The sequence below is a fragment of the Nerophis ophidion genome, linkage group LG05 (genome assembly GCF_033978795.1).
Source record: "Nerophis ophidion isolate RoL-2023_Sa linkage group LG05, RoL_Noph_v1.0, whole genome shotgun sequence".
NCBI classification, from domain to species: domain Eukaryota; kingdom Metazoa; phylum Chordata; class Actinopteri; order Syngnathiformes; family Syngnathidae; genus Nerophis; species Nerophis ophidion.
This window is the reverse complement of record NC_084615.1, coordinates 2,565,526-2,591,102: the sequence shown is the minus strand read 5'-3', so window position 1 is coordinate 2,591,102 and position 25,577 is coordinate 2,565,526. Positions and strand designations below refer to the sequence as shown.

Genomic DNA, 25,577 nt, shown 5'->3' with positions numbered 1-25,577 from the left:
ACGTTTGCTGTTTCTTTATTCAAGTTGTGAAACCCTGTATTTCGACTATTTGTTCGCTTTCCTTCCATGTCTCTCCTCCCAGGTTCTTGCCACAGCCTGTGATGCTGAGTTGGGAGGCAAGGACTTTGATGAGGTAATAGTCCGCTATTTCTGTGAGGAATTTGGCAATAAGTACAAGCTGGATGTGAGGTCCAAGCCCCGGGCTCTGGTTAGGCTTTACCAAGAGTGTGAGAAACTGAAAAAGCTCATGAGTGCCAACTCGTCTGACCTGCCGCTTAACATTGAGTGCTTCATGGATGATATCGACGTAACAGGAAAGCTCAACAGGTCAGCACAACGTAAATTTGGTTGGACTTCATTAGGTCAGTTTTATCTCCCATGGGAGGTATTGTTCTGATGTCGCCTCCTTTCTTTTACAAGGGGTCGCTTTGAAGAGATGAGCGCAGACATTTTGGACCGAGTGGAACCTCCGTTGCAGAGGCTTCTGGAACAATCCAGTAAGCATCACACTTCGCATTCATGCTGTTTGTTCGTGACACCAGTTAATTGCAATCATTTAATCTTTAAATGTGTGTCCCCTTTAGAACTAAAAAAGGAAGACATCTATGCGGTAGAGATTGTGGGTGGGGCTTCCAGGATCCCGTCCGTCAAAGAGCGACTCAGCAAATTCTTTGGCAAGGAATTAAGCACCACGCTGAATGCTGACGAAGCAGTGGCCAGAGGATGTGCTTTGCAGGTATGTCACACTTCCTTCCTGTCGTCTGCTGCTGTATTATTGTGTTGCTGCTTTTGGCACAGCAAAAGTGAGCATCTGTTGACTGTAATAATGTGAAAGTGTTACGTTTGTCTGCATCGCAACAGTGTGCAATCCTGTCACCGGCCTTCAAAGTGCGTGAATTCTCCATCACAGACGTGGTTCCGTATCCCATCTCTTTGAAGTGGCATTCTGCTGCCGAGGAGGGTGTAAGGTAAAAGAAACGATGACCGCTTCCATCTTCTTAATGATCTCTACTCCTTAGTATGATGGATTTCACTCACTCGCTTTTGTGTTGTAGTGATTGTGAGGTGTTTCCCATGAACCATGTGGCACCATTTTCCAAAGCGTTGACGTTCTACCGCAAGGAGCCTTTCTCTTTGGAGGCCTACTACAACAGCCCTAATATGCTGCCCTACCCTGATCCCACCATCGGTAAGTAACTACAGTAGGGCTGCAACCAACATCAATTTTCATGTTCAAGAAGTCGAGTATCTTATAGATAATTAACCTATTCAGTCGCTTGAGATATTTTTAGGCATGTGCTAACAAACAATAAAGATAGATAATTCATTCAGAAATATTTATTTATACCTAAAGAGTGCCGATCATTAGGCTGCTACAAAAATAAAAATGACTACTAAACTTTTGTAAATTTTAAACAAGATTTTCATGTAAACAAAGATGGAAAAAACAGCAGCAATAATGCCGAATCTATGAAGCTTCTTCAAATAGAAAAGTTGCCTTCCTGTAATGTTAAAAGCTGCACACATGTATATTATTGATTAATGCCTGTCATTTTTAGCTATTTTTAATACTCATTGTATAATTGTATTACTAATTCATTATTGGCCTTTTCACTATTTAATAGATTGTGTATTTATTGTTTTATGGGTGTACCCTGCCTTTCGTCCGGATACAGAGGGACAAGCAGTAGAAAATGGATGGATGATGTTTGCGCTGAGTTGCTATTTGTGTGTGTGCTGCTTCACACCTGAAGTTTCTAGCCTCATATGAATAAATATAAATAGGGTTTGAGGTTTGAATACAAGTTCCGGCACCCGAATCAGGGCCATTGTGTCCCTGGGCAAGACACTGTACCCGCATTGCCCCCAGTGCCCCTCACGCTGGTGTATGAATGTGAAGTAATATTTAGTCGTGGTCGAAGGGGCAGTTGGTGCGACTTGGCAGCAATACTTCCGGCACTCCACCACAGGGCAGCTTGGGCTACAAATGTTGCTTACCACCATATTTGTGAATGTGGAGTGAATGAAACGCTTCGTGTGTCAAGAAAAGCACTGTATAATTCTAATCTGTTATTATTAAATAAAGTACTTGAATTGATATTGACAAACTTTAGCTGGTGGAAATTGACAAACAATTGTTCAAAAGTATTTTTCACATAACTTTCTTTGTTGTTTGTGAGCTAAGTAAAAACCTCTTTATTTAATGGTACTGCAACGCAGAGCAGGGTCTACTTTTCAAACTTTGAAAGTTATTCATGTCTTTGACCTGTTAAGGGTGAAATGTTCCCATACTCTCCATGTATACATTCGTAGTGCATATTTTCCTCTGCCTGTCACTGCCGGTCACTGTTTGCGCTGACTAACGAATGTTAGTTTCCGAAAGGGATGGATTGACGATTTTTGTCGACAAAAGTTGACGATTTTTGACGTATCATTGCACCCCTAAACTATAGAACAAGCAAACATGATTTATTTTCAGCAAAGTAGCATTTTTTAGGTGTTGCTGGAAATGGATGCACTCTGTTCCAAAGTTCATAAAACTATTAACTGAGCAGTTGGTCCCTTGGTTACAAACACATTCTGTTCCTTGACCGTAATATGTCAAGTTTTATTGTAAGTTATATCTTATATCTTAAATAATTTTTAAGTCACTCACGCTGTAGGTTACTCAGAACATAGGAAATATTGTAATAAGTGATCTCAATCCTCCCAAGGGCTGAGACCTTCAGTTACATGCACTTATTCTACACTTTATTATTTGGTTATCTTGCAGGTTTTTCCTAACCTGACTCTCGCCAGATCCTTGTAGTTCGCTGAGGTCGACACAAGGATCTGGGATCGAGGGCAATGCTAACTCCTTCAAGATAGCAAAGAATAATGAACCAATCAGGATCGCCAGGCGGGATTTCATAGATGTGACGTAGGGACCGAAGCGACTGTTTTATTCAAACAACAATGGTTTCACGCAGCCAGGAGTCATGTACTGACATTGATTGTGCGGTTCCCGATTAAGCCTTTTATTTGCAAATTTTCTTTACACAAACGACATTGATCGTCTACTGACATTGCTGCGTTGTTTCAGTAGAAGTTCTCTAACTTTTTGCTCTGTCGATTATACAATACGTCGGCTGTTCCGTTTTGGTCTCCCCAGCGTCACTGGTTGATTTCTAGGTGAGTGGTTGAAGTAACACGTCATTCAAGATAAAGGGCAAGTGGTTTATCCAATCACTTACAATTGTTTTTTTACAAAGCCCCACCTTCTGAAATATATCTATTGAGAAGTCCCAGATCCTTGTGTGGAGCTCAGCGAACTACAAGGGTCTGGCGAGAGTCAGGTTAGGTGTTTCTACCTTCTTAATAATATTGTCCCAGGCTGTAAGGATAATATCCCATTTTCTCATATCCTTATGCAACTTCATGTAACAATTGGTGACCCCTCTAGCATTCATGAGCATTGCTAATCTTTATCTTTAAACAGTCAAGCAACTGGGAAATAAATGCGCGGGTTAAAGTGGTGGGCAATTTTCCTCTTGAAACCTTTTATGTTCATTTGCACTTGTTCTGGTGATTGTTTCCCTTGGCGCACTGTCACTTGGGAAACAACGTGTAAAAAGTCAACTAAAAAGCCACTTCATTTTTAATCTGTGTAGCTGTGGAACTCGAAGATGCACGCAGCTGCCTCATGTAGTAAATCTGTGCTGTAACTAGTTTTCGACTTAAGAGGTTTCTCTGTGCAAATGTTCTTTGCAAAACATCGTGATGACACATCTGCAAATATTAACACTATTTTTCAAACCCTGTGTTCAACTCAGCCATCTCCAGGGCTGAGTTGGATGTCAAAGTTGACCAACTTCTCGGTTTATGGCAACAATCTTTCACTATCCATTTGAGAGGCATGAAATATAATTGAGAACTTGTTTCCACCAACTAACAAGCGATACATCAGTGCCTGATGATGTCAATAAAGCAGCATAAGCTAGTTACCTCTCTGTGACCAATGCGCCGCTAAAAGTAGTTTCTTAGCGATTGCGTTTATAACAATAATGCTATTACTTGCTAAATATTCATGTCACGAAATGTGAATGGTGTAATGATGCTTTTTGGATACTTTGTTTGGTGGGTTTTATGGGAACAATAGAGGAGCTTCCATTGACTCCATTGTTAGCTGACTTTTATTTACAAGTTGAAATGCATTTCTCATACAGATTTTCAGTGGTGCACAAAATTATTTAAAAAAATGTGCAGTTCCTCTAACACTGGTCACATGTAGGTGGAACAGCGTTGGTCTCAACAGAGACATGGTATATTTTTGCCAGGATGAGCGCTTGTGCGCGCGCACGCATTCTTTTTGTATAGGGTGCAAGACCGTGTATGGGGATGATCTTATCAGGGATGGGAGACGGCTGGCATAAAAACCACCACAATGGGGACTTGTTTTGGAGACAGCAAGCTGCGTAAAGACTACTGACTCTGAGCACAGTAGACACTGAACTACAACATACAAATAATTTCTTAAATATTAGTGCAGATGGATTTATGTACTGTATGAATGCTGTCTGTCTATCTGTGTTGGCCCTGTGATGAGGTGGCGACTTGTCCAGGGTGTACCCTGCCTTCCGGCCGATTGTAGCTTAGATAGGCTCCAGCGCCCCCCCGCGACCCCGAAGGGGTAAACTGCTGCGTAGATCCTGTGTGGGAGATGGCTGGCATAAAAACCGCCACGGTGGGGACTTGTTTTGGAGTCCGCAAGCCTTGTAAAGACCACTGACCCTGAGCACAGTACACACTGAACTACAACATCCAAATCCCTTCTTAAATATTAGTGCAGATTGATTTATGTACTGTATGACCGCTATGATAGAATAATTGAAAACATTTAAACTGCTGCGTAGATCTTGTCAAGATGCAAATTAAACCCACTATGCCTTGAATATCATTCAACAAACTGATCATACTTAAAGAGGCTCTTTGCAACATTTTCACAGATGCCTAGAGGGTGCTAACTTCCCCATGTATTTTGAGCATTAATATTTGCAATGAGGTGGCATCTTGTCCCGAGTGTACAACCGCCTTCTGCCCGAATGCAGCTGAGATAGGCTCCAGCACCCCCCGCAACCCCAAAAGGGACAAGTCATAGAAAATGGATGGATGGATCCCGCCCTCTTACGTTTTCTAGGATGTACATTTGTAACACATGAACGTGCATTATCTTTTGGTGTTGTTGATAGTGATTTAGATAGTGTTAGCTGTCCATGTTAGAGTGTTAGAGTCCATGGTTCTCGCCCAGAAAAGGGTGGAATGCCATCTCCGGGTTGGGGAGGAGACCCTGCCCCAAGTGGAGGAGTTCAAGTACCTAGGAGTCTTGTTCACGAGTGAGGGAAGAGTGGATCGTGAGATCGACAGGCGGATCGGTGCGGCGTCTTCAGTAATGCGGACGTTATACCGATCCGTTGTGGTGAAGGAGGAGTTGAGCCGGAAGGCAAAGCTCTCCATTTACCGGTCGATCTACGTTCCCATCCTCACCTATGGTCATGAGCTTTGGGTCATGACCGAAAGGACAAGATCACGGGTACAAGCGGCCCAAATGAGTTTCCTCCGCCGTGTGGCGGGGCTCTCCCTTAGAGATAGGGTGAGAAGCTCTGCCAAAGTAAAGCCGCAGCTCCTTCACATCGAGAGGAGCCAGATGAGGTGGTTCAGGCATCTGGTCAGGATGCCACCCGAACGCCTCCCTGAGGAGGTGTTTAGGGCACGTCCAACCGGTAGGAGGCCACGGGAAAGACCCAGGACACGTTGGGAAGACTATGTCTCCCGGCTGGCCTGGGAAGGCCTCGGGATCCCCCGGGAAGACCTAGACGAAGTGGCTGGGGAAAGGGAAGTCTGGGCTTCCCTGCTTAGACTGCTTCCCCCGCGACCCGACCTCGGATAAGCGGAAGAAGATGGATGGATGGAGTGTTAGCTGTCATTGAATTGATATATTCTATCATAACATTATTGCAAATTGTAGACTTCTTTTGTATGTGTGCACAGGCTCCCTTTCTGTTTGTGTGGATGAGACAGGGTGCGTGACAGCCGTAAACACCCATTGTTTTGGTTTGGATCTAGAAAAATTATTACATAAACTTAGTAATTGTGAGTTTTGTTGAACTACCAATGTTGATATTTTTGGCCTTGAAAAATGTATGGGAGTATGTTGCAAAAAGCCCCTTTTAAGAGTAATTATCACTATAGTTAGTTAATGATTCTTGTTCAGTTACACATTGAAAGACCGTAATCATATGTCCGAGTACAGTATACTCAAGGTGTCTTATTTGATTGGGAAGGGTCAAAGATCAGTGCAGAGTAGCTGCAGAATGTATGTTTAAACACAATGTTCATCTAAAATACGTATCACAGGGTGTCAAATAATACAGATTAAGGAAATATGTTCCTATCCCAAATAGATTTAAGTGAAATTATTTGAAACATTCTATTTTTAACACTACGATCAACTGTCCTTTGTACGTTCTTCATTCTTTGTCTATTATCGAACCAACAGGCCAGTTCTCCATCCAAAAAGTGGTCCCGCAGGCGTCTGGCGAGAGCTCCAAAGTGAAAGTTAAGGTTCGAGTGAACATCCACGGAATCTTTAGTGTGTCTGGCGCTTCTCTGGTGGAGGTGCTCAAAGCTGACGAGACTGAGGAACCAATGGAGACGGAGCAAGTCAATGACAAAGATGGAGAGGTATAAACTTTTTTTTTTTTTGCATTATAGATAGTTCTTCCGAACACAAACTATATGAGTGCAGGAGTGACAAAAAACCTGTCTTGGTAGAACAAGATGCAGACTGACCAGGAGGAGCAGCAGGATGAGGGGGATGGTCAAAAAGAACAAGAGGAGAAGACCCCTCGAGAGAATGAGGAGATGGAGGTAAATTGTGCTCTTGCATAGAACATAATGTTACTAGTTTAAATAATTAATGAAGATGGTATGTTCACAATGTCAGAAGGTAATTTATTGTTTTAAAAACCACCCAATTGTGAGGAAGTTCTATATAGACTTAAATCAGGGTTTCCAAAGTTTTGGTTTCGCCCTGCAGCTCATTTTAATACAGCCATTTGGCATACTGTTAAAAAAATGAAAAAAGATTCACGCCCCTTTAAACGCGTTACACTACAAACAAACAAAGATAAAGCAGGAGCAGACATGCTAATAGCTAAGGTAGCCACTCAACTAGCTTGAGCAACACAGTAAATAAGTGCTTAGCAAAGTTTAAGACGTGTTGGAGGAAGCGCATTATAGCAAAAAGTAAGCAGATATTAACAGGAAATCCATAGGTAGATTAATAAAAGTCTAGGGCAAGGATAATATGACAACTGTTGGGCTGATGTGTTGCTGTTTACTGCCTCTGCTGGGTGTATGCGTGAGAAGAAGGTGGATCGATCTGCAAATCGACAGTAGTTTTTGCTTTTAAGTTACGGTGTACCATTGACATTGTTTTGATCAAACAATTGTATGTAATAAAGGAAACTAAGAATTGTTTAAATATTGTGTTGATAGTGTTACACAGGCAATAGAAGTCAGCATAAATACATTGGAAAAATTAGTGGTAATACATGTGATCGGTATTTGTCAATTTTACTAATGAATGATTGGAACCAGTAGCATAAAACCCTGATTGGAACATCTTTATATCTAACGCAAAACAGGTTGTGTGCAAATGTTTTTTATTGAGGTTTTTACAAAGTAAAGTGGAGGTTTTTACAAAGTAAAGTGAAGGTTTTGAGAAATGGCATTCTTGAGAGAAAACTTCATGACATTTATATTCAAGTTCAAAGGATTTATACTAATATACCAATTGAAAATAGGTCTGTGAGAAAGGCAATGTTTTAACCCTGTTTCTCAAAAGAATAGAAGTCAATCGTAACCCACCAGATTCAGACCAGGAATCGTCCAAATTCAAACAAGACTCAACCCTACTTATACCACTAAGATGTGTTTTTTTTTTTTTTAGATAGTGTGGCATATATTAACTTATATAGGAATTTTTTTGTGCTATGGCTGCATGATTTTGAGAAAAAAAATACTTGCAATTTTCCTCCCCAAGATTGCAATTCAATTTGCAGTTTTAATATTTTAAACATGAAAATGCACACAACTGAGAAAATAAATGAAGGCAGAAATTTTACTTTGAGACTGTTAACATATTTTTGTCAAGCTGCCACACATTGTAACAATATCCAATAATTAAATACTTGGCTGAGAGCTTTTGACTACACCAAGCTTTTTAACTAATATATACATAGTCGATCAAAACTATACAGTTTTTATAATGTAATGTAATCAACGCAAGTAACCATTTCAAAGGATATAAACTTTTATTTGTCATTACTGAATAATTGTTTGTTACTAGAATTTTTTACTATTGTACTGTAATTGGAAGGTAAATATTTTTTCCTAAATAATCAACATGTTCTTGTTAAGGTGCCACACATTGGAACAATATCCAATAATTAAATGCTTGGCTGAGAGCTTTTGACTACACCATGCTCTTTAAGTAATAAATACATAATTGATAAAAACTATACAGTGTTTATATTTAATTTAATCAATGCAAGTAACCATTTAAAAGAATATAAACTTTTATTTCTCATTACTGAATAATTGTTTACTTGAATTGTTTACTATTGTACTGTAATTGGAAGGTAATTATTTTTTGTTTAAATAAACAAAAAATAAAATGGATTCATTTCTATGAACAAAAACTTAACCTAAATAGGTACTGAAAACCATAAAGTGCATTCTTTTTTCCTCTTTGGAAAAATTTGGTCAGACGTTGTCTTTTGTTTATCACGTGATGACTGCATTATTGCTCGTTCGTCCGTGTTGATGGGCTGATATTGCCCATCCAATTTAAAACTGAAATATTCCAAAATGAGACATTTGGCGTTGCAATCTTATTTTTTTCCTCCTAATGTGTGTTTCTTTTTGGCACTTCTCACAGGCTCTCTCTTTGTACTGTTGAGTGTACCGGCAGAGGCACAATAAGTAAAAAGAGTGGTCACTGTTCAGTTAAAAAAACACACTCCGGTGCTAAGATGCACAAAGACGTCTTTCTTCTTGTTTAAAGCGAGAAACGAACAAACGCGAGGCTCAACAATTGTGAGTGCTGAACATGTCTGTCACTCAAATGTTGGTGATTGAAAAAAAACTCAGCCTCTTGCGGTTATTTACCGCACTAAATAAAACCTTGATGCGATTTCAAATAATCGTGCAGCCCTATTTTGTGCCTTTTTGAAGAGAATCTTTCCTATAAATGATTACAATGCCCAAAACCAGATTTGTGCTGTTTTCACTTTTTATTGTTAGATTTGAATATAGCCTTACCTATTTTTTATTCTTAGACTTCCACAGAGGAGGCCAAAAGCGGGAAGAAGAATGACCAGCCACCACAAGCCAAAAAGCCCAAAGTCAAAACAAAAGTCCTGGAGCTTCCCATTGAAAACAGTCCACAGTGGCAGCTGGCAGATGACATGCTCAATCTATTTGTTGAAAATGAGGTACTGACAATTCTCCGGGCTTTACACATGACCAAAACTGTCCACTTGTCACTTTGTCCTGACATTATCTTCATCCCTTCACAGGGTAAGATGATCATGCAGGACAAGCTGGAGAAGGAGAGGAACGACGCCAAGAATTACGTCGAAGAGTACGTGTACGAGATGAGGGACAAACTGCACGGCATGCTGGAAAAATTTGTTGGAGAAGCTGTGAGTTGACACGTGGGACCAACGTTAGGGGAGCAAATATGAGGCTTGGCCTTACTAATGTGATGATACCTTTGGTTTTTCAGGAAAGAGATGCTTTGTCATTAAAACTGGAGGATACAGAGACCTGGCTGTATGAGGATGGAGAGGATCAACCCAAGCAGGTGTACATAGACAGGCTGGCAGAATTGAAGGTAATTAGTGATTAAATGAATACTATAATGCGTTCACTATTTCCATTAATAACAGCTACTTTTAATCATAACAGACTTCATGATAGCCAACCACGACTACTGTATTTTTCGTACCATAAGGCACACAAATTATAAGACTCAATGCTGATAAGCGGGCCTATTCAGGTTTATATTCATACATAAGGCGCACCGGATTATAAGGCGCGTTAACGGTGTCTTGTGTTTTTTTTCTACATTTAAAACGCTTCCTTGTGGTCCACATCCCATAGATTGTTTTACAGACCATCTTCAAGCCGCTTTCTGACCGTCTTTTCAGGATGCACCGTTTTGTAAGCGGTCTTATTTAAGTGGCCTCATTTTGACAGTGTTTTCCCCCCTCCGTCATCTTTGTTGTACCGGTTGTGTTTAGATCTTCCATTGGGATTGTAGTGCCAGATACAAGGTATAACTGTACGCTACTTTATATTAAAAATGGCAACAGCGGAGGATGACTGCCCAACAACAAGAAGATAGAGAAAAACAAAGCACTTTCGGAGTTTAACTACAGTGTCGGCGCGGACTACAATGGCGGACCTGCGCGCATTTTCGGGATTTATTGGGATCCTAAATACACATCAGCAGGTACCATTAGGTTAGAAAAGTTGGTTTTGCATATATTGCGAAACAAAATGCCAGATATGTTTCCTAAAAAGTGCCCTTATACTCACATCATAATAATACCCGTATGTTGAAGCATGGTACGCCTGACTACGGTAGCTGTAATGCGCTGGCAATCCATTAAGTGGTGCTGCTTTGTAGCTTACCAAAGTCATACATTTTGACGGATTTTTGAGCGCCGTTTGTAATGTTCTACATTCTTGATGAAACATCAAAGCTTTTGGGCTTGCTTTGCAGCGTCTTTTATTGAACAGGCGTCAACTTGCAATCCACATGTATCTCTTATGTGTGACGTGTGCTTTGGAGTCGGTAAGCACAGCCAGAAGAAATAAACCATACTTTAGGCGCACCACGTCGGAACGTGCAGTTCATGTTTGAGAAAATGAAAACATTTTAAGTGTGCCATATATTCCGAAAAATACGGTACTTTGGGACAACTGATGATCCACAACCTTATATTTTTTGCCTGAATATACGGGGGATGAGCTACAGGTTTTACAATATTTTGTGTGCTAAACAGATGTAGCTTTAGTGAAACACTTAGCATCATGCGGCACTATTGCTAAGTGCTAAACAAAATATACAAACTACAAAGATAATAAAAAAACACTTCCTGTACAATGTCTTCTCTCACTGGAAGGCCAACTGATAGGATATTCATATCTTCCCGTTTTGAGGAGTAATTAATCATATTCATCCACATTTTTAAAAATTAGGTGACCGCAAACAAGCATCTTTTTGTTTTTTTGACCATCTCTAAGTTATATTTTAAAAGTTTACCAACCTTCTACTATACAAGTAAGAAGCATGATTTATAATCCAGAATTAACATTTACATTAATTAACAATGCAGTGGCTCATCGGGTTAGTATGTCAGTAGCAGCATAAGCTAGTTACTGCTCTGTGATCACAATGCCGCCAAAAGAAGTTCTCTGTGTTAGCGTTTTTAACGACAATATGGCTAAAACTGGGTTAATGTTCTGGTCACAATGGTGTATTGTTGGCGGTTTTTGGTCGTTTTTTTTAGAGGGCTTTGTAGGCGCAATGGATGACTCCAAATGCCATATATTTAGGGCCCGAGCAGCAAAGGGCCCTCTGTGCATTGTATTTCTCGATCGCATTTTTGAGGCCCTTAAAATGCATGAAAACACACAGATTTTTTGCAAGCGCGCTCGGTCCTGCGTAAAATTTTATTTTGTAACTTTCGAACGCAACATTTTAAAAATGACTCTCAGGTTCTCCTTTAAAAATAAGAAAAAAGAATGCCACCAGACTCTTCTATTGTCACGAAAATCACAGAACTCTAATTGCAGGGTGCATATAAAAGTCTCAAGAACTTTAAAACAAACAGGAAGTCAGCCATCCATGAGCCATTTCTATACAAAAAAATAGGGATTGTACTTTAATGAACTCCTACAGGCTCTGACCAAATGAGTCGCGGTTAAAATGACAGATGTGAGACAGATGGACGATGATATCCATCCATCCATCCATTTTCTAACGCTTATTCCCTTTGGGGTCGCAGGGGGCGCTGGTGCCTATCTCAGCTACAATCGGGCGGAAGGCGTAGTACACCCTGGACAAGTCGCAACTCATATATTGCGAAGAAATTGTGCTTACTTTATATGGTGTGCATGGCATCGAACTTTGTTCTGATGGTTTGCCACAAAACTTTCAAAAGTTTTTACTTGGCTCCACAAACTCAAATCTTGATTAGAATTGGTACAAATAATGATGACATCCTGAAGTGTTGGATCGGTCAGTACCTAGTCGTAGTGGACAGAGCCTGACTGCAAAAACTGCTCAATCAACCAATAAAGCTAATTACTGTACTTTAGATCAGATCTCTCTCCAAAATGTTATGAGACTTTTCTGTGTGGTCTGATCATGACTATAAATGACTATACTGTATATCAACACCAATATTGCCTCCTTGTAGTGGAAAATAAGTCATAACTTCCTTCCGTTTGCTTCAAGCTTTCTGAAGTTTCTGGTGTTGGGTCGGTCCTTCAGTGGGATGCTACTGGATGACTGCTGTGTCGCCAGTAACGCTCCTTCTGGTGGAGAATTATAACAGTCATAACTTCCTTCCACAATATCCGATCTTCCTGAAATTTTGATGGTGGGTTGGGCATTGGGAAGAATGTGACTGCATGTGTAATAGGGGTGTGGGAAAAAATCTATTTGAATCGCTATTCTCACCTTGTGCGATTCAGAATCGATTCTCATTTTTAGAATATCGATTTAATTTTTATTTTTTATTTTTTTAATTTAATTACTCAATCCAACAAAACAATATACAGCAATACCACAACAATGCAATCCAATTCCAAAACCAAACCTGAGCCAGCAACACTCAGAACTGCAATAAACAGAACAATTGAGAGGAGACACAAACACCACACAGAACAAAACAAAAGTAGTGAAACAAAAATGAATATTATCAACAACTGTATCAATATTAGTTATAATTTCAACATAGCAGTGATTAAAAATCCCTCATTGACATTATCATTAGACATTTATAACTAATAAAAAAAAAGAACAATAGTGTCACAGTGGCTTTCACTTGCATGGCATCTCATAAGCTGGACAACACACTGTGTCCAATGTTTTCACAAAGATAAAATAAGTCATATTTTTGGTTTGTTTAATAGTTAAAACAAATTTACATTATTGCAATCAGTTGATAAAACATTGTCCTTTACAATTATAAAAGCTTTTTTACAAAAATCTACTACTCTGCTAGCATGTCAGCAGACTGGGGTAGATCCTGCTGAAATCTATGTATTGAATGAATAGAGAATCCTCTTTGAATCGGGGAAAAAATGGTTTTTGAATCGAGAATCGTGTTGAGTTGAAAAAAAAATCGATTTTGAATGGAATCGTGACCCCAAGAATCGATATTGAATCGAATCGTGGGACAGCCAAAGATTCACAGCCCTAATGTGTAACGTGTGCTCGCCGACTTGCGTAAACCCCACATGGTGCAAGGGGTGGGCGAGAACCCTTTCAACACTATTCGCAGGTTTAATACAAATTATAATTCATAAAAAAAGAAAAAAATATATATTCTTGCTTTAATAAAGGGATCATGATTGATGGGAAAAATGTCCCCCCAAAAAGTTCCCTTTAAATGGTTTTAAACTTTTCGCACTCCACAGAAACTCGGCCAGCCCATCCAGGATCGGTACAATGAGGCTGAGGAGAGACCTAAAACATTTGAGGAGTTGGGGAAACAAATCCAGCAGTACATGAAATTTGTTGAAGCGTACAAAATGAAGGTAAGCTCCATCTGTATTCATTTGCACTGCAGGCCAGAATTTCACTACGCAAAACAGTGTACACAATTTAATATTTGGCATGTACATTATTAGTACCTCAACTTACACGCTTCATTGCTTCTGTGATGGAACACTTAACTCAAATTAATATATCCCATTGAAATGAGTTGAAATCAATTTGACTGATCCTTGCACACTTTTAACATGTAACATAACTTTTAAAGGGGAAAACATTGATATAAGAAATATTGTATAAAAACAATACAACAGAATGTACTACTCACTACAGTAGTTTTATGAAGTAATGTAATAATAATGTATGTTAAACACACCATCACCAGCTTTGAAATATTTTCATGGATAAATGTCGGCTGTTCATTATTTCCACAGATTTTTAATTCAATGCATATCATCCACTTCTTCTTCTCAGCACTGTCCTTTACACTCACTTTCTTCCTCCCTGTGTTTTGACAAACATTTATGTCCATTTCCAGCTATAAGTTCATGCTAGTGAGTGAGAGCAGATGTTTTGGGCAGATCTTCCAGGTTTCACTGACATTTGCTACGCTAAGTAATGGCAGGGAAGTTTATAACTCAAATCTTTGCTTGTAACTAAAAGTATTACTATTAGCTGAGAGACGTCTCTTATGTCAGGGCACTGTTAAGTTGAGGTAACACTTTATTTTAATTAGAAATACTGTGAGCTTACTTCAAAATCTGTACATTTTCAAGTATACAACTTTATTATTTTTATGGTACATTTATCTTCATAGTACTGTCACAAATCTAAAACATGTTCAAGAATGTCCGGTCTTATTTGCCTGCTACTATTTTGTTGGACAAGTCCCTTTGACTGCTTATTTTGCTTTGAGTAACTTTGGAAATTGGACTCTACTACAAAATAAATGTGTATTCAACGTGTGGCCTAGGAGGAACAGTATGACCATCTAGACGAGGCAGACGTCTCCAAAGTGGATAAACTAGCCTCTGAAGCCATGATGTGGATGAACAGTGCTATGAACCAGCAAAACAAACAGAGCTTGACCATGGATCCCTCCATCAAAGTGCAAGAAATTCAAACAAAAACCAAGGTGAGAAACACACAAAGCCTGCCGCAGGTTCTTTTTAAAGTTTTTTTTTGGACAAACCACATCATAAAACCTGGGTTAGAAAGAAACAAATCAGAAATGGCATGGTCTTTTTCTGTAAGTGCAAAATTTAATGTAATCCTCCACTTGTTTACTAAAGCCAGTTTCTATGTTAAATGTGTCTAATATGGTGCAGTAGCTCAGTGGTTCTCAAATGGGGGTACGTGAGATTTTTTTTAAATATTCTAAAAATAACAATTCAAAAATCCTTTATAAATATATTTATTGAATAATACTTCAACAAAATATGAATGTAAGTTCATAAACTGTGAAAAGAAATGCAACAATGCTGGTTTAAATGTAACTTAGATATTGGGTTTCACTTTGAGTCACTAGAGAAAAGCGCTATATAAATATAATTCACTTCACTTTACTAATTCGTATTTGGGAAACTCAACTTGAGTTCATTCTGTTGCATTATTTTATGTTTTCTGTGAACTTTTCTAGGAACTATTCTCTGCCTGTAACCCCATCGTGACAAAGCCCAAACCCAAAGTGGAATTGCCGAAAGAGGAAACCCCAGCAGAGCAGAACGGGCCAGTGAACGGGCAGGAGAAGGCTCCGGAAGAAGGTGCAGAAAAAGGCACGAGCGACAAAACGGGAAACGCCACCTCAGAAACAGGAAATAAGCCGCAGATGGACCTTGACTAAGTTAGGAGCTTGCTGTTTTGAGAATGAGTTGCAGTCTTGAGTGTATCAGTGCAGGTCGGAGCGTTTTAGGAAATGCACTTACGTCAACAGGCAGAGTTTTTAGCACACTAATCCCAGCTCCGGGTGGTGGCTCTGTCTGAACGCCATGGCATCCATCTCTCTCTTTTTTTCTGTTCCTGACGACATAATTCCGAATCCAGCTGCAATAAGCCTGTTTGACAATGAGCGCCATACACATAATGGTATTTATTTCTGTTGTGTGCTCTCTGTACGTGTTCTGGTCTCTGTCACAATATGGTTTTAATAAAGGTATGGAAAATCACTTGAACTGTAAGGAACCCAACAACTCACACAGCCTAATATTTATTTGAATATTTTCATTATACACACTTTCACAGTCCGATAACATATTGAGAGCTGTATGTCAAAACCCGCTCTAACAAAAATGGCATCCTTGCATTTTGAGCAAGTTTCTGAGTATGACAAACCAAACAAAATGTGTCTAAAACATGAGACAATGATGCAACCCTAACAGCTGGACACAAAATAATAATGCTGTTTATCGCTGTTGGTTCTGGGCATGACTATATATTAATTTATCAATCAATCGTTTATATATATATAGCCCTAAATCACAAGTGTCTCAAAGGGCTGCACAAGCCACAACGACATCCTCGGTTCAAAACCTTGTTACGTTATAAATGCGCTTTTCAACAGTATGAGCTCATTCAAAGCTTAAAATAACACCTTTTAGTCCGAATTATTATTATTATAATTGCTGCTTTAGGCTGAGCCAATCGGTGCCTCCGATACAGAACACGATGCTTTGTGGTATTAAGTTAGACTTGGAATGTGCTCTTTAATAACAATGTTTGAACTGCGATGTGACGAGGCACAACTGTAATAAGTACAACTTATCAAAAATATTTTTGGACATTCACGATACTTTGGAAATGACGTCCTAATGAACTTTATATCACACTAGTTAGCCTTTCTATTTTACATATTTAACTATTTAATTGTGTGAATGTTGTCAACCTGTTAGCCCTGTGGTGAGGTGGCGACTTGTCCAGGGTGTATCCAGCTGAGATAGGCTCCAGCAATCCCCGAAGAGACTAGTGGTAGGAAATGGATGGATGGAACTATTTAATTGACGTTAATGTACATTTCTAGTAGAGACGTGTCGTTGGCGAACAAACAGTCTTTTGAACGTTACTTAAATAAAGAATAAGGACGTTTGGGAGACTTCATTTTGCACATACAGCATCAACTTATTACAACTGGACTTATTTGTATTTATACATTTTTTTGGATTGACTTTTCGGAAGTAATTTATGTGGACACAGAGAATATGTAGGGTAGTGTCATTTTGTGTTAATAATTGTGTCGCCATTTTTATTCCTTTTTTATATATACTTTTTATTTACATAAAATGTATTATTTGTGATTTTTTTTTTCCCCCCTAAATTGTTAAAGCTCTTGAGTTACGTTTTTAAGGCGAGGTCAAATTCAAAATAGCGATGCTATTGTCAAAGCATGGTCGTACAGTATCACTTAATGCAGGGGTCAGCAACCTTTGTGAAAGCAAGAGCTACTTCTTGGTTACTGATTCATGCCAAGGGCTCCCAGTTTGATACACACTTCAATACATTGCCAGAAATAGCCAATTTACTCAATTTACCTTTTAACTATGTTATTGTTAATAATTAATGATATTTATCTTTGTGGAAACACTGATCATCTTAATGATTTCTCACAAATATATATTTTTGATGACATGTTTTAAATAGGTTAAAATCCAATCTGCACTTTGTTAAAATATATAACAAATTGGACAAAGCTATATTTCTAACAATTTCTTCTAGATTTTCCAGAACAACATTTTTAAAATTCAGAAGACTTTGAAATAAGGTTTAAATTTGATTCTACAGATTTTCTAGATTTGCCAGAATAATTTTTTGAATTTTAATCGTAGGTTTGAAGACATTTTTCACAAATATTCTTTGTGTAAAAAACAGAAGCTAAAATGAAGAATTTATTCAAATGTATTTATTATTCTTTACTATAAAAAAAATAATAATTACTTGAACATTGATTTAAAGGCTACGGAGCCCCTAAAGGGACATGGGGATTTTTTTTTTTTTAGACATGTATCTCGTGCGCACGAGAAACTATCTCGTGGCCACGAGAAAGTTTCTCGTGGCCACGAGAAACTTTCTATAAAAAAAATAAAAACTTCTTTTTTTTTTTTTTTGGGAATAAAAAGTTTCTCGTGCGCACGAGATAGTTTCTCGTGGCCACGAGATAGTTTCTCGTGGCCACGAGATAGTTTCTCGTGGCCACGAGATAGTTTCTCGTGGCCACGAGATAGTTTCTCGTGCGCACGAGATAGTTTCTCGTGCGCACGAGATAGTTTCTCGTGCGCACGAGAAAGCATTGGATGCGTGAGTGTGGTTTGAGGTGTGTGTTAAAATGGCAGTTCAGGAGTTAATTCGGCTGTATTTCCAACTCGGACTTCATTGTAAGGACATTGCTGCTTTGCTTGCAAGTCGTCATCGGTATATTGTGTCTGAAAGACATTTAAAACGAATTATGAAGGCATGTAGTCTGTTTCGGCGCAAAGGATACACCTCTTTGGATCGCGTGGTAGATTTCATTCAGCAGCAGTTACAAACAAGTGGCCTGCTGTGTGGATATAGGTGGATGTACACTAAATGCAAGGAGGATGGATTACACGTCAAGAAAGAAGAAGTACGCTTAATTCTTAAAGAACTTGACCCGAGGGGTGTTGAACTCAGAGCAAGGAGACGGCTCCATCGTCGCAACTATTTCGCAAAAGGGCCCAATTATATTTGGCACTTTGACTCTTATGACAAACTGAAACCATTTGGTATCTGTATAAACGGCTGTATTGACGGATTCTCCCGGAAAATTATCTGGATGAATGCATTTACGACCAGCAGTGACCCAAAAATCATTGGAGGCTACTATATGGAGGCAGTGAAGAAATTTGGTGGTTGTCCGAGGATTGTCAGAGGCGATCGGGGCACTGAAAATGTTAAAGTCAGAGACTTTCAGCGTTTTCTCCGTCGCAACATTGATGACGGTTCTGGTATTGACAGCTACATCGAAGGGGCAAGCACAGCAAATCAGCGCATAGAGAGTTGGTGGGGTTTCCTCAGAAGAGAATCAATGGAGTTCTATATCTCTATGTTCACTGACCTGAAGGACCGTGGTTTGTTCGGTGGCACATACTTGGACCGAGGTCTAATTCAGTTCTGCTTTATGAGCTTCATTCAGGTAAGCGACAATGCATTGTTTTATCTATTTTCTGATGTTTTTATTGACTGGCATGCACACACATGTTATATAGCAAGTGCATCTCTTTTTTACAAGCGGGCTGCAGAGATGGAATGAATCAACAGTACAACAGTGCCATCTAATGGAAAAACTACTGAATTACATTTTCGTTTTTGTCTTTTAACATCCTTCCATGAGCAGACAGTGGGTGTGAATATTAGCACTTGTGTCTCATGTCTATGTGTCTTCTTAATTACTGTTATTGGTGTCCTACAATACCCTATTAATTCATCATCAGTGTCGGGGGGTTTGGTAGCCCTAATAACCCCCCCCCCCCCCCGTACAAGCATAGTGGGCAGCAAACTGTTTTTATTCATTTATGTTTATTAATTTATATATTTATATTTGGCCTTTTCCACTCATTTTCTCCTAACGTCATCAAAAACCTCAAGATTTAACATAATTTATTTGAAGTAATCTCATAACTAAATTAAAGAGCACATGATGATAATAACAAATTGCATATTAATGTACTTTTCTTTCTCTCTGTACTGTTTTTCCAGGATGAATTAGACGAGACCATCAATGTGTGGGATGCACATGTCATCAGACCATCAAAGAATGACAGGGTGCCCAGTGGTCGCCCCCGAATCATGTACATGTTCCCAGAACTCTACACAACTTGTGATTGCATTTCCCCAGTGGACAGAGCTGATGTACAGTTGTGTCAGAGTAACTGCACATTTCGACCAGCAGTGCCATGTGACACAGACATCTACAACATCTGCAACATTCTGATGGCAGAGTCACAGCTGCATCTTCCAGCTGATGCTTATCAGGCATTGGATTTGTACCTTCACTTGAGGAATGAGATAACATCAACTCTCTAATTTGAGATGGATTTTTATTCAGATTATTCAGAGCTACAACATGTCCACACTGACTACACTTGAACAGTGCTATGCCACAAACATTAAGAACATTTTGCAGCAAAACTGAGGTGCAAATAGGATTGATATGTCACTATATGCACACTGACTGCAAAGAGAAACAAGGCAGGACATGAAAGAGGAAATGAACAGAACTGAACAACCATTAGAAATGTATTGTACTTGCATTGAACATGAACTTGTTTGTTGAATGATGACATAAATTCTGAACATTATTCAGAATAACAATTGTATAAAAGATGCACATGAAAATGTAATAATTGTACAAAAAGGGACATTTACCTATGAGAACAGACCCTGCTGACTTATCAAAATTATTAAACTGTCTTGTGGAAAAAAAACTGAATCTCAATGTACTAACAATTTACAGAAAAAAATAAGAAAATAAAACAATTTTAAAAATGTAAACGGTCTCTGTTTTAATAAGAACAATAAATGAAAATCTGTAGAAACAGTTTTGCATCAGACAAATGCAAAACTCAGTGTAGAAGATAGATGTGCTTTCCATTCACTACATAATATCCATTGTGAAGCAGTCACCAGACAAGACATTATCAAATTCTTTGCGAAACTCAGGGTATGTGATGTAAGTGCATGGTAACTCAAGAACTGCTCCACATGTGTGTGCTACAGGCCTGCGACTTAAACCACACAATGTGTTAAAAATGACTTCAATTGTGTCTTTGCACAGCACAGTAGATCCTGTGCAGAAGCGTAAGAAAATCTCCAATTTTCTTTGGTCGATGCTTCTCACATACCGTAGCAGGTGGTTAAGAGCAGTCTGCTCTTGTGGATTTAGGCTTTCAAGTGATGATTTTATCATCTGGGCCACTTTCTTGTTAGTTGGCCTCTTAGATTCATATATCTCCATTATGTTGTCTGTGGTTATGAGCGTTGGCATAGCATTATGAACACTGGAGTGGAAACAGTCAATTATAAACTTTGGCTCTTGAAGAAGAGCTTTGTGGGCCATTGTTAAAATAGCAGCCCGTAAATTATTTTTAGGGGGCAGGCAGTGAGATCCCATTCTGGAGAAGACATCAAGTAAGTCCTCCTCAACAGTTTCATCAATGGTACCCTGTAGTGCTTTTTCAAGCGACACACGCTCATTTTCTGAAAGAAATCTGGCAAATGACATCATTAATAGTTCTTCATCCACTGAGCTAACTCCTTTACAACAGGCAAGAACAAAGGCTGGTGACAGTCTGATTGGTAGGATTTTGTGGTCCAGGTATCCTTTCAACCACACTCTTCCGAGCGCTTGCCATTTCTTCTCAGAATAGTCTGGTCGTAGCCTGGGTACTCGTTCATCTTCCCCCTCACACTGGTCCAAGAAGTGGTCCCAGAATGCGGAGTACGCCTCTCTTGACACACCATCACTGTCCATAGCTTTCTCATTTGTAAACTCCATTCTTAGACGAGCATTCAGTACTTTTGGATCCATGAAGACATTAAGGACATCATCAACTATGTTTACTCGTCTTAATTTCAAAATAAGGATTTCTTTGTCAAATGGATCTGGTGATGCTGGAAGACAGCTTGATGATACAGGACCATCATTGAATGTGGAATGCTGCAAGATATTTTAAAAAGGTAATTAAGTGTGATTATTGATTGATTAATCCTTTTGTGAACAGAAAAGAATCAAAGATTTTGACAATCAATGTATCAAATAGCATGCAAAAATGGTGATAATGTTGTGGTTTTAAATTTTCCGCTTTTCTATTTCATACAACGATGCATTAAATTACAAATGAGTTTTGGAATGGTTGGATGAAACATGAATCTAAAAACATATGCTTAGGATGAAAGATCTTCGGATGGTAATGTTACAGTTTTTGTACATTTTAAAAATGTAAAATGTAACAATTTTACAGGACTGTAAGACGTTAGTGCTACATTGTACCTGCATGCTGCTCAAGTCATGTGGATTCCAGGGAAGTGTGGTGTCTTGAGAATCACTATCATCACCAACAATGGGTCCAAACTTCACTTCAGAGTCCTCAAGAGATTGTTGAATGGCAGGATTAAGAGGGGAATCTGAGACATCACTTAACAACTGGTCTGCATCTTGACTTGGCACAGGCGTTAAACAGTCATCTTCAGATCCATGCCTTCTTGTTGACTGCTGAGTATGACTGCCAACATCCTCAGTAGGTTGTGTATGCAGGAGCTCTGTGTTACCCATCTCAGGAGTTGCTGATCTTGACTGGCTGATTGTCTCTCTTCTCTATTGATCATTTCATATAAAAAACAAGAAAACAAACAAATGTATTATCCATCCATCTATCCATTTTCTACCGCTTATTCCCTTTAGGGTGGCGGGGGGCGCTGGTGCCTACTCAGCTACAATTGGGCGGAAGGCAGAGTACACCCTGGATAAGTCACCACCTCATCGCAGGGCCAACACAGATAGACAGACAACATTCACACTCACATTCACACACTAGGGACCATTTAGGGTTGCCAATCAACCTATCATATTATCTATAGTTTGAATAATCTCATCCAAGCTGCCGGGTACTCCGGCTTCCTCTCACTTCCAAAGACATGCACCTGGGGATAGGTTGATTGGCAACACTAAATTGGCCCTAGTGTGTGAATGTGAATGTTGTCTGTCTATCTGTGATGAGGTGGCAACTTGTCCAGGGTGTACCCCACCTTCCGCCCAAATGCAGCTGATAGGCACCAGCAACCCCCGCTATCCCAAAAGGGACAAGCGGTAGAAAATGGATGGATGGATGGAAGCTGCTATATATATTCATGTGACTATAACACTCTGCACCTGAGTAAATTATTTGGTGTATGCATTTTTAATTAATGTAGGATAACATTTAAAGCATTCACAGACTTCCATCTTAACTGCAGATTTAAAACTAAAACTATAAATTATGGTTTCTTAAAGGCCATTTCTGTGCCCTCATATATTTCACCTGTGATTTATAATAGACATAGCTCCTGTGTCATGCAGATTTAATTTAAATGACACTACAGGAAACTATAACTATAAAAATATGTTTGAATTTTAATGAATACTGAACATTTTGGTACAATAAAATCTTCAGACAACACAAGTTCAGTACTGTTTAGCAAAGACTGGTTCCATAAAAATGCAATACGAGTGCTTACTTGTTCATGGTTTTGCTGCATTGAGCCACTTGGAGATAGATCTAAATCAGAGGAGCTCTCTGGATGATCCACTTCATTGAGTCTCCTGGTCTTGTTCCTCAAGGATCGTGTCTTCATTGTCCTAGACCTAGCCTATAAAACGGTGAGCAGCAAATTGTGAGCAGCACATTGTGAGCTTATACAGACTTGACATAGAAATAAGACACTAGATTTATCCTAAAAAAAAAAAGACATCTGTGAAAGTACAGATCACATTGAATAAGACCACAGGTAAGAAAGCAAACGTGAATATCAACATCATATCCGTCATATAAGACAGGTGTGGTACACAACCATAATCAGTATTGGCGCTAGGAATTTTCAAAATGGGGCCCCACACTAAATTTTGGGGGTTCCACTTTTTTGTAAGCTTTTTAAAACAAATGATAAATGTATGCATTATCCTGTTATATCTCACATTCTGTACTGTGTTTTGGAAAAAGGTTGTTATCGACGTTACTTAATCCATTAAACAAATAATACAAAAGAAAACACATTTTAATGCATATGTAAATGTCTTCAGTTATAAACATTCATTCACATTCTTCTTTCCTTCATGGATTCTAACTTAATTTGTTTCTGTATTATTATTTAATAAGTGGTAGGTGTATTTATTTCAGTATAAAAGTGTAAACACTTTTTTGCTTGGGTCATGAAATGATGATAATGGTGTGCCAGGGCATACATACATTTTCGTTTGTTTGTTTTATACCCTTTTTGTCAAACAAAACTATGTTTTTTTGTGGCAAACAAACATCCATCCATCCATCCATTTTCTACTGCTTGTCCCTTTCCGGATCACAGGGGGTGCTGGAGCCTATCTCAGCTGCCTAGGATAGTTCAATAATTCATAAAAACATACATTTTCATTCAATATTATGTTTTGAGCAATGACAGTTTTAAAGAAAAAACAGCTTTGTTTTATTAGTCAACAGTGCACCTTTTTCTAAATTACATTTCACCTCTAAACTTTTTCATTCCACTTTTGTTATTTTTTGTTTATTTTATTAGTATTTTTAGAATGTGACGTGGGCCTTTAAAACATTAGCTGTGGGCCGCAAATGGCCTGCGGGGCACACTTTTGACACCCCTGCTAGAGATAATAAAACATTAAATCTGATAAGTCTGTGGATAAAAAGCAGAGCCTGGCGACGCATGCAATCAATATAAATGGAATACCTACAGTAATCTATGTATTGATATCACAAATGTGGCAGAGGATAATTACCTTCAGCGGCGTTTTCTGTGTTGGCTCCATGTCCGATGATTCATCAGAGAGAAGTAGAATGTTGTTAGACTTGGTGGCTGTGTAGACGCGTAGCATTTTTAGTTTAGTCTGTTCGTACAGCTGGCCCACCGTGACTTCACGGGGCACAGGACTGTGACTGTAATCACAAATGTCAAACTCGAAGTCTTCTATCAGTCCTTTTGATGAATGCCCATTTGCAAAAAACAAGCATTTGCCAACTGTCTCCAACAGTTCACCCATAGTCACTGATTTCTGGACCGACAGATTCCGTGTTCCTCCTCCTTTTCTCGTTCTAACCTGGTGATACATTCCACTCTCAAAGTGGAGCCATCCCATTTCAACCCGCCGGGTGATTTTGGCTGCATTTTTTTGGCCAGTAGCGGTGTCTTGTACAGTATTAGGAGTTCTTAACCTGTCTCTTAATTTCTGCATGAGGGAGGACTTCACTGTCTCGACTCTTCGTTTGTCACAGTTCTTTGACGGCAAAATGCTCTGAGCGCAAGTCGATCCCCATATCTTTCGATATACTTGCTTAACTCCTTATCTGTCATAATGCCTATGACATTGGTGTCGATCTGTAAAAAGCAAAACGTTTGCTAAATGGTATTTCCTACAGTAAAATAGCAACATTAAAAGTAGGCTATTTCTTACTTTATATAAAAGTTAATAAGTTTCCTCACCTTGTCTTCTTTTAGTTTGTTGATGACACTTTCAGGTATATTCCGCATTTGAAGGAACATGAATAAATCTACAGCAGCCATCTTTGTTTAATAACAGGTATCAAAACTGCTGAGCAACGGGAGATTATGGGCGAGGGAACGTCTTTGTTGGAAATAGAGCCGCATAAACTCCTAAACTGCCATTTTAAAACACACCTCAAACCACGTGCACGCATCCAATGCTTTCTCGTGCGCACGAGAAACTTTCTCGTGGCCACGAGATAGTTTTTATTTAAAAACATTTTTTTTAATTTTTTTAAATAAAAAGTTTCTCGTGGCCATGAGAAACTTTCTCGTGGCCACGAGATAGTTTCTCGTGCGCACGAGATACATGTCTAAAAAAAAAAAAAAATCCCCATGTCCCTTAAAAAAAAAAAAAAATCCCCATGTCCCTTTAGGGGCTCCGTAAAAGGCCTACTGAAATGAGATGTTCTTATTTAAACGGGGATAGCAGCTCCATTCTATGTGTCATACTTCATCATTTCGCCATATTGCCATATTTTTGCTAAAAAGA

The 25,577-nt window shown here is 39.0% G+C and overlaps 3 protein-coding genes across 3 annotated transcripts in view; 2 read left to right on the top strand and 1 right to left on the bottom strand.

The window, feature by feature from the left end:
* Positions 1-15,999, top strand: part of hspa4b (heat shock protein 4b) — a 33,074-nt gene extending 17,075 nt beyond the window's left edge. Inside the window, exons 7-19 of the mRNA XM_061899704.1 lie at positions 83-327; positions 421-497; positions 585-736; positions 862-968; positions 1,056-1,189; positions 6,536-6,720; positions 6,811-6,906; positions 9,381-9,536; positions 9,621-9,746; positions 9,830-9,937; positions 13,759-13,878; positions 14,808-14,969; positions 15,474-15,999. Of these exons, the coding sequence (XP_061755688.1) occupies positions 83-327; positions 421-497; positions 585-736; positions 862-968; positions 1,056-1,189; positions 6,536-6,720; positions 6,811-6,906; positions 9,381-9,536; positions 9,621-9,746; positions 9,830-9,937; positions 13,759-13,878; positions 14,808-14,969; positions 15,474-15,677 (1,872 nt within the window). The 3' untranslated portion in view covers positions 15,678-15,999. The remainder of the gene's footprint in view (positions 1-82; positions 328-420; positions 498-584; positions 737-861; positions 969-1,055; positions 1,190-6,535; positions 6,721-6,810; positions 6,907-9,380; positions 9,537-9,620; positions 9,747-9,829; positions 9,938-13,758; positions 13,879-14,807; positions 14,970-15,473) is intronic.
* A 2,107-nt stretch (positions 16,000-18,106) lies between these two features.
* LOC133552493 (uncharacterized) lies at positions 18,107-20,335 on the top strand. The gene is made up of 2 exons (XM_061899702.1): positions 18,107-18,977; positions 19,541-20,335. Exons 1-2 carry the CDS (start codon positions 18,150-18,152, stop codon positions 19,865-19,867), a joined length of 1,155 nt encoding a protein of 384 aa, XP_061755686.1. The 5' UTR covers positions 18,107-18,149; the 3' UTR covers positions 19,868-20,335.
* Positions 19,865-25,363, bottom strand: LOC133552492 (uncharacterized). Its single transcript, XM_061899701.1, has 5 exons — positions 25,025-25,363; positions 24,324-24,919; positions 23,057-23,188; positions 21,834-22,157; positions 19,865-21,500 (listed from the first exon to the last, which is right to left on the bottom strand). The coding sequence occupies exons 2-5, from the start codon at positions 24,774-24,776 to the stop codon at positions 20,439-20,441; spliced, it is 1,971 nt and encodes a 656-aa protein (XP_061755685.1). The 5' UTR covers positions 24,777-24,919; positions 25,025-25,363; the 3' UTR covers positions 19,865-20,438.
* Positions 25,364-25,577: the final 214 nt, after the last annotated feature.

Excerpts from the sequence above, each read along its gene's own strand:
- LOC133552493 (XM_061899702.1), top strand. The coding sequence starts at position 18,150 with ATGGCAGTTCAGGAGTTAATTCGGCTGTATTTCCAACTCGGACTTCAT. Across the intron at positions 18,978-19,540 it reads GCTTTATGAGCTTCATTCAG|GATGAATTAGACGAGACCAT; the intron begins GTAAGCGACAAT and ends CTGTTTTTCCAG.
- LOC133552492 (XM_061899701.1), bottom strand. The coding sequence starts at position 24,776 with ATGCAGAAATTAAGAGACAGGTTAAGAACTCCTAATACTGTACAAGAC. Across the intron at positions 23,189-24,323 it reads CACAGAAAACGCCGCTGAAG|GCTAGGTCTAGGACAATGAA; the intron begins GTAATTATCCTC and ends ACCGTTTTATAG. Across the intron at positions 22,158-23,056 it reads TGCAGCAAAACCATGAACAA|AGAAGAGAGACAATCAGCCA; the intron begins GTAAGCACTCGT and ends AATGATCAATAG.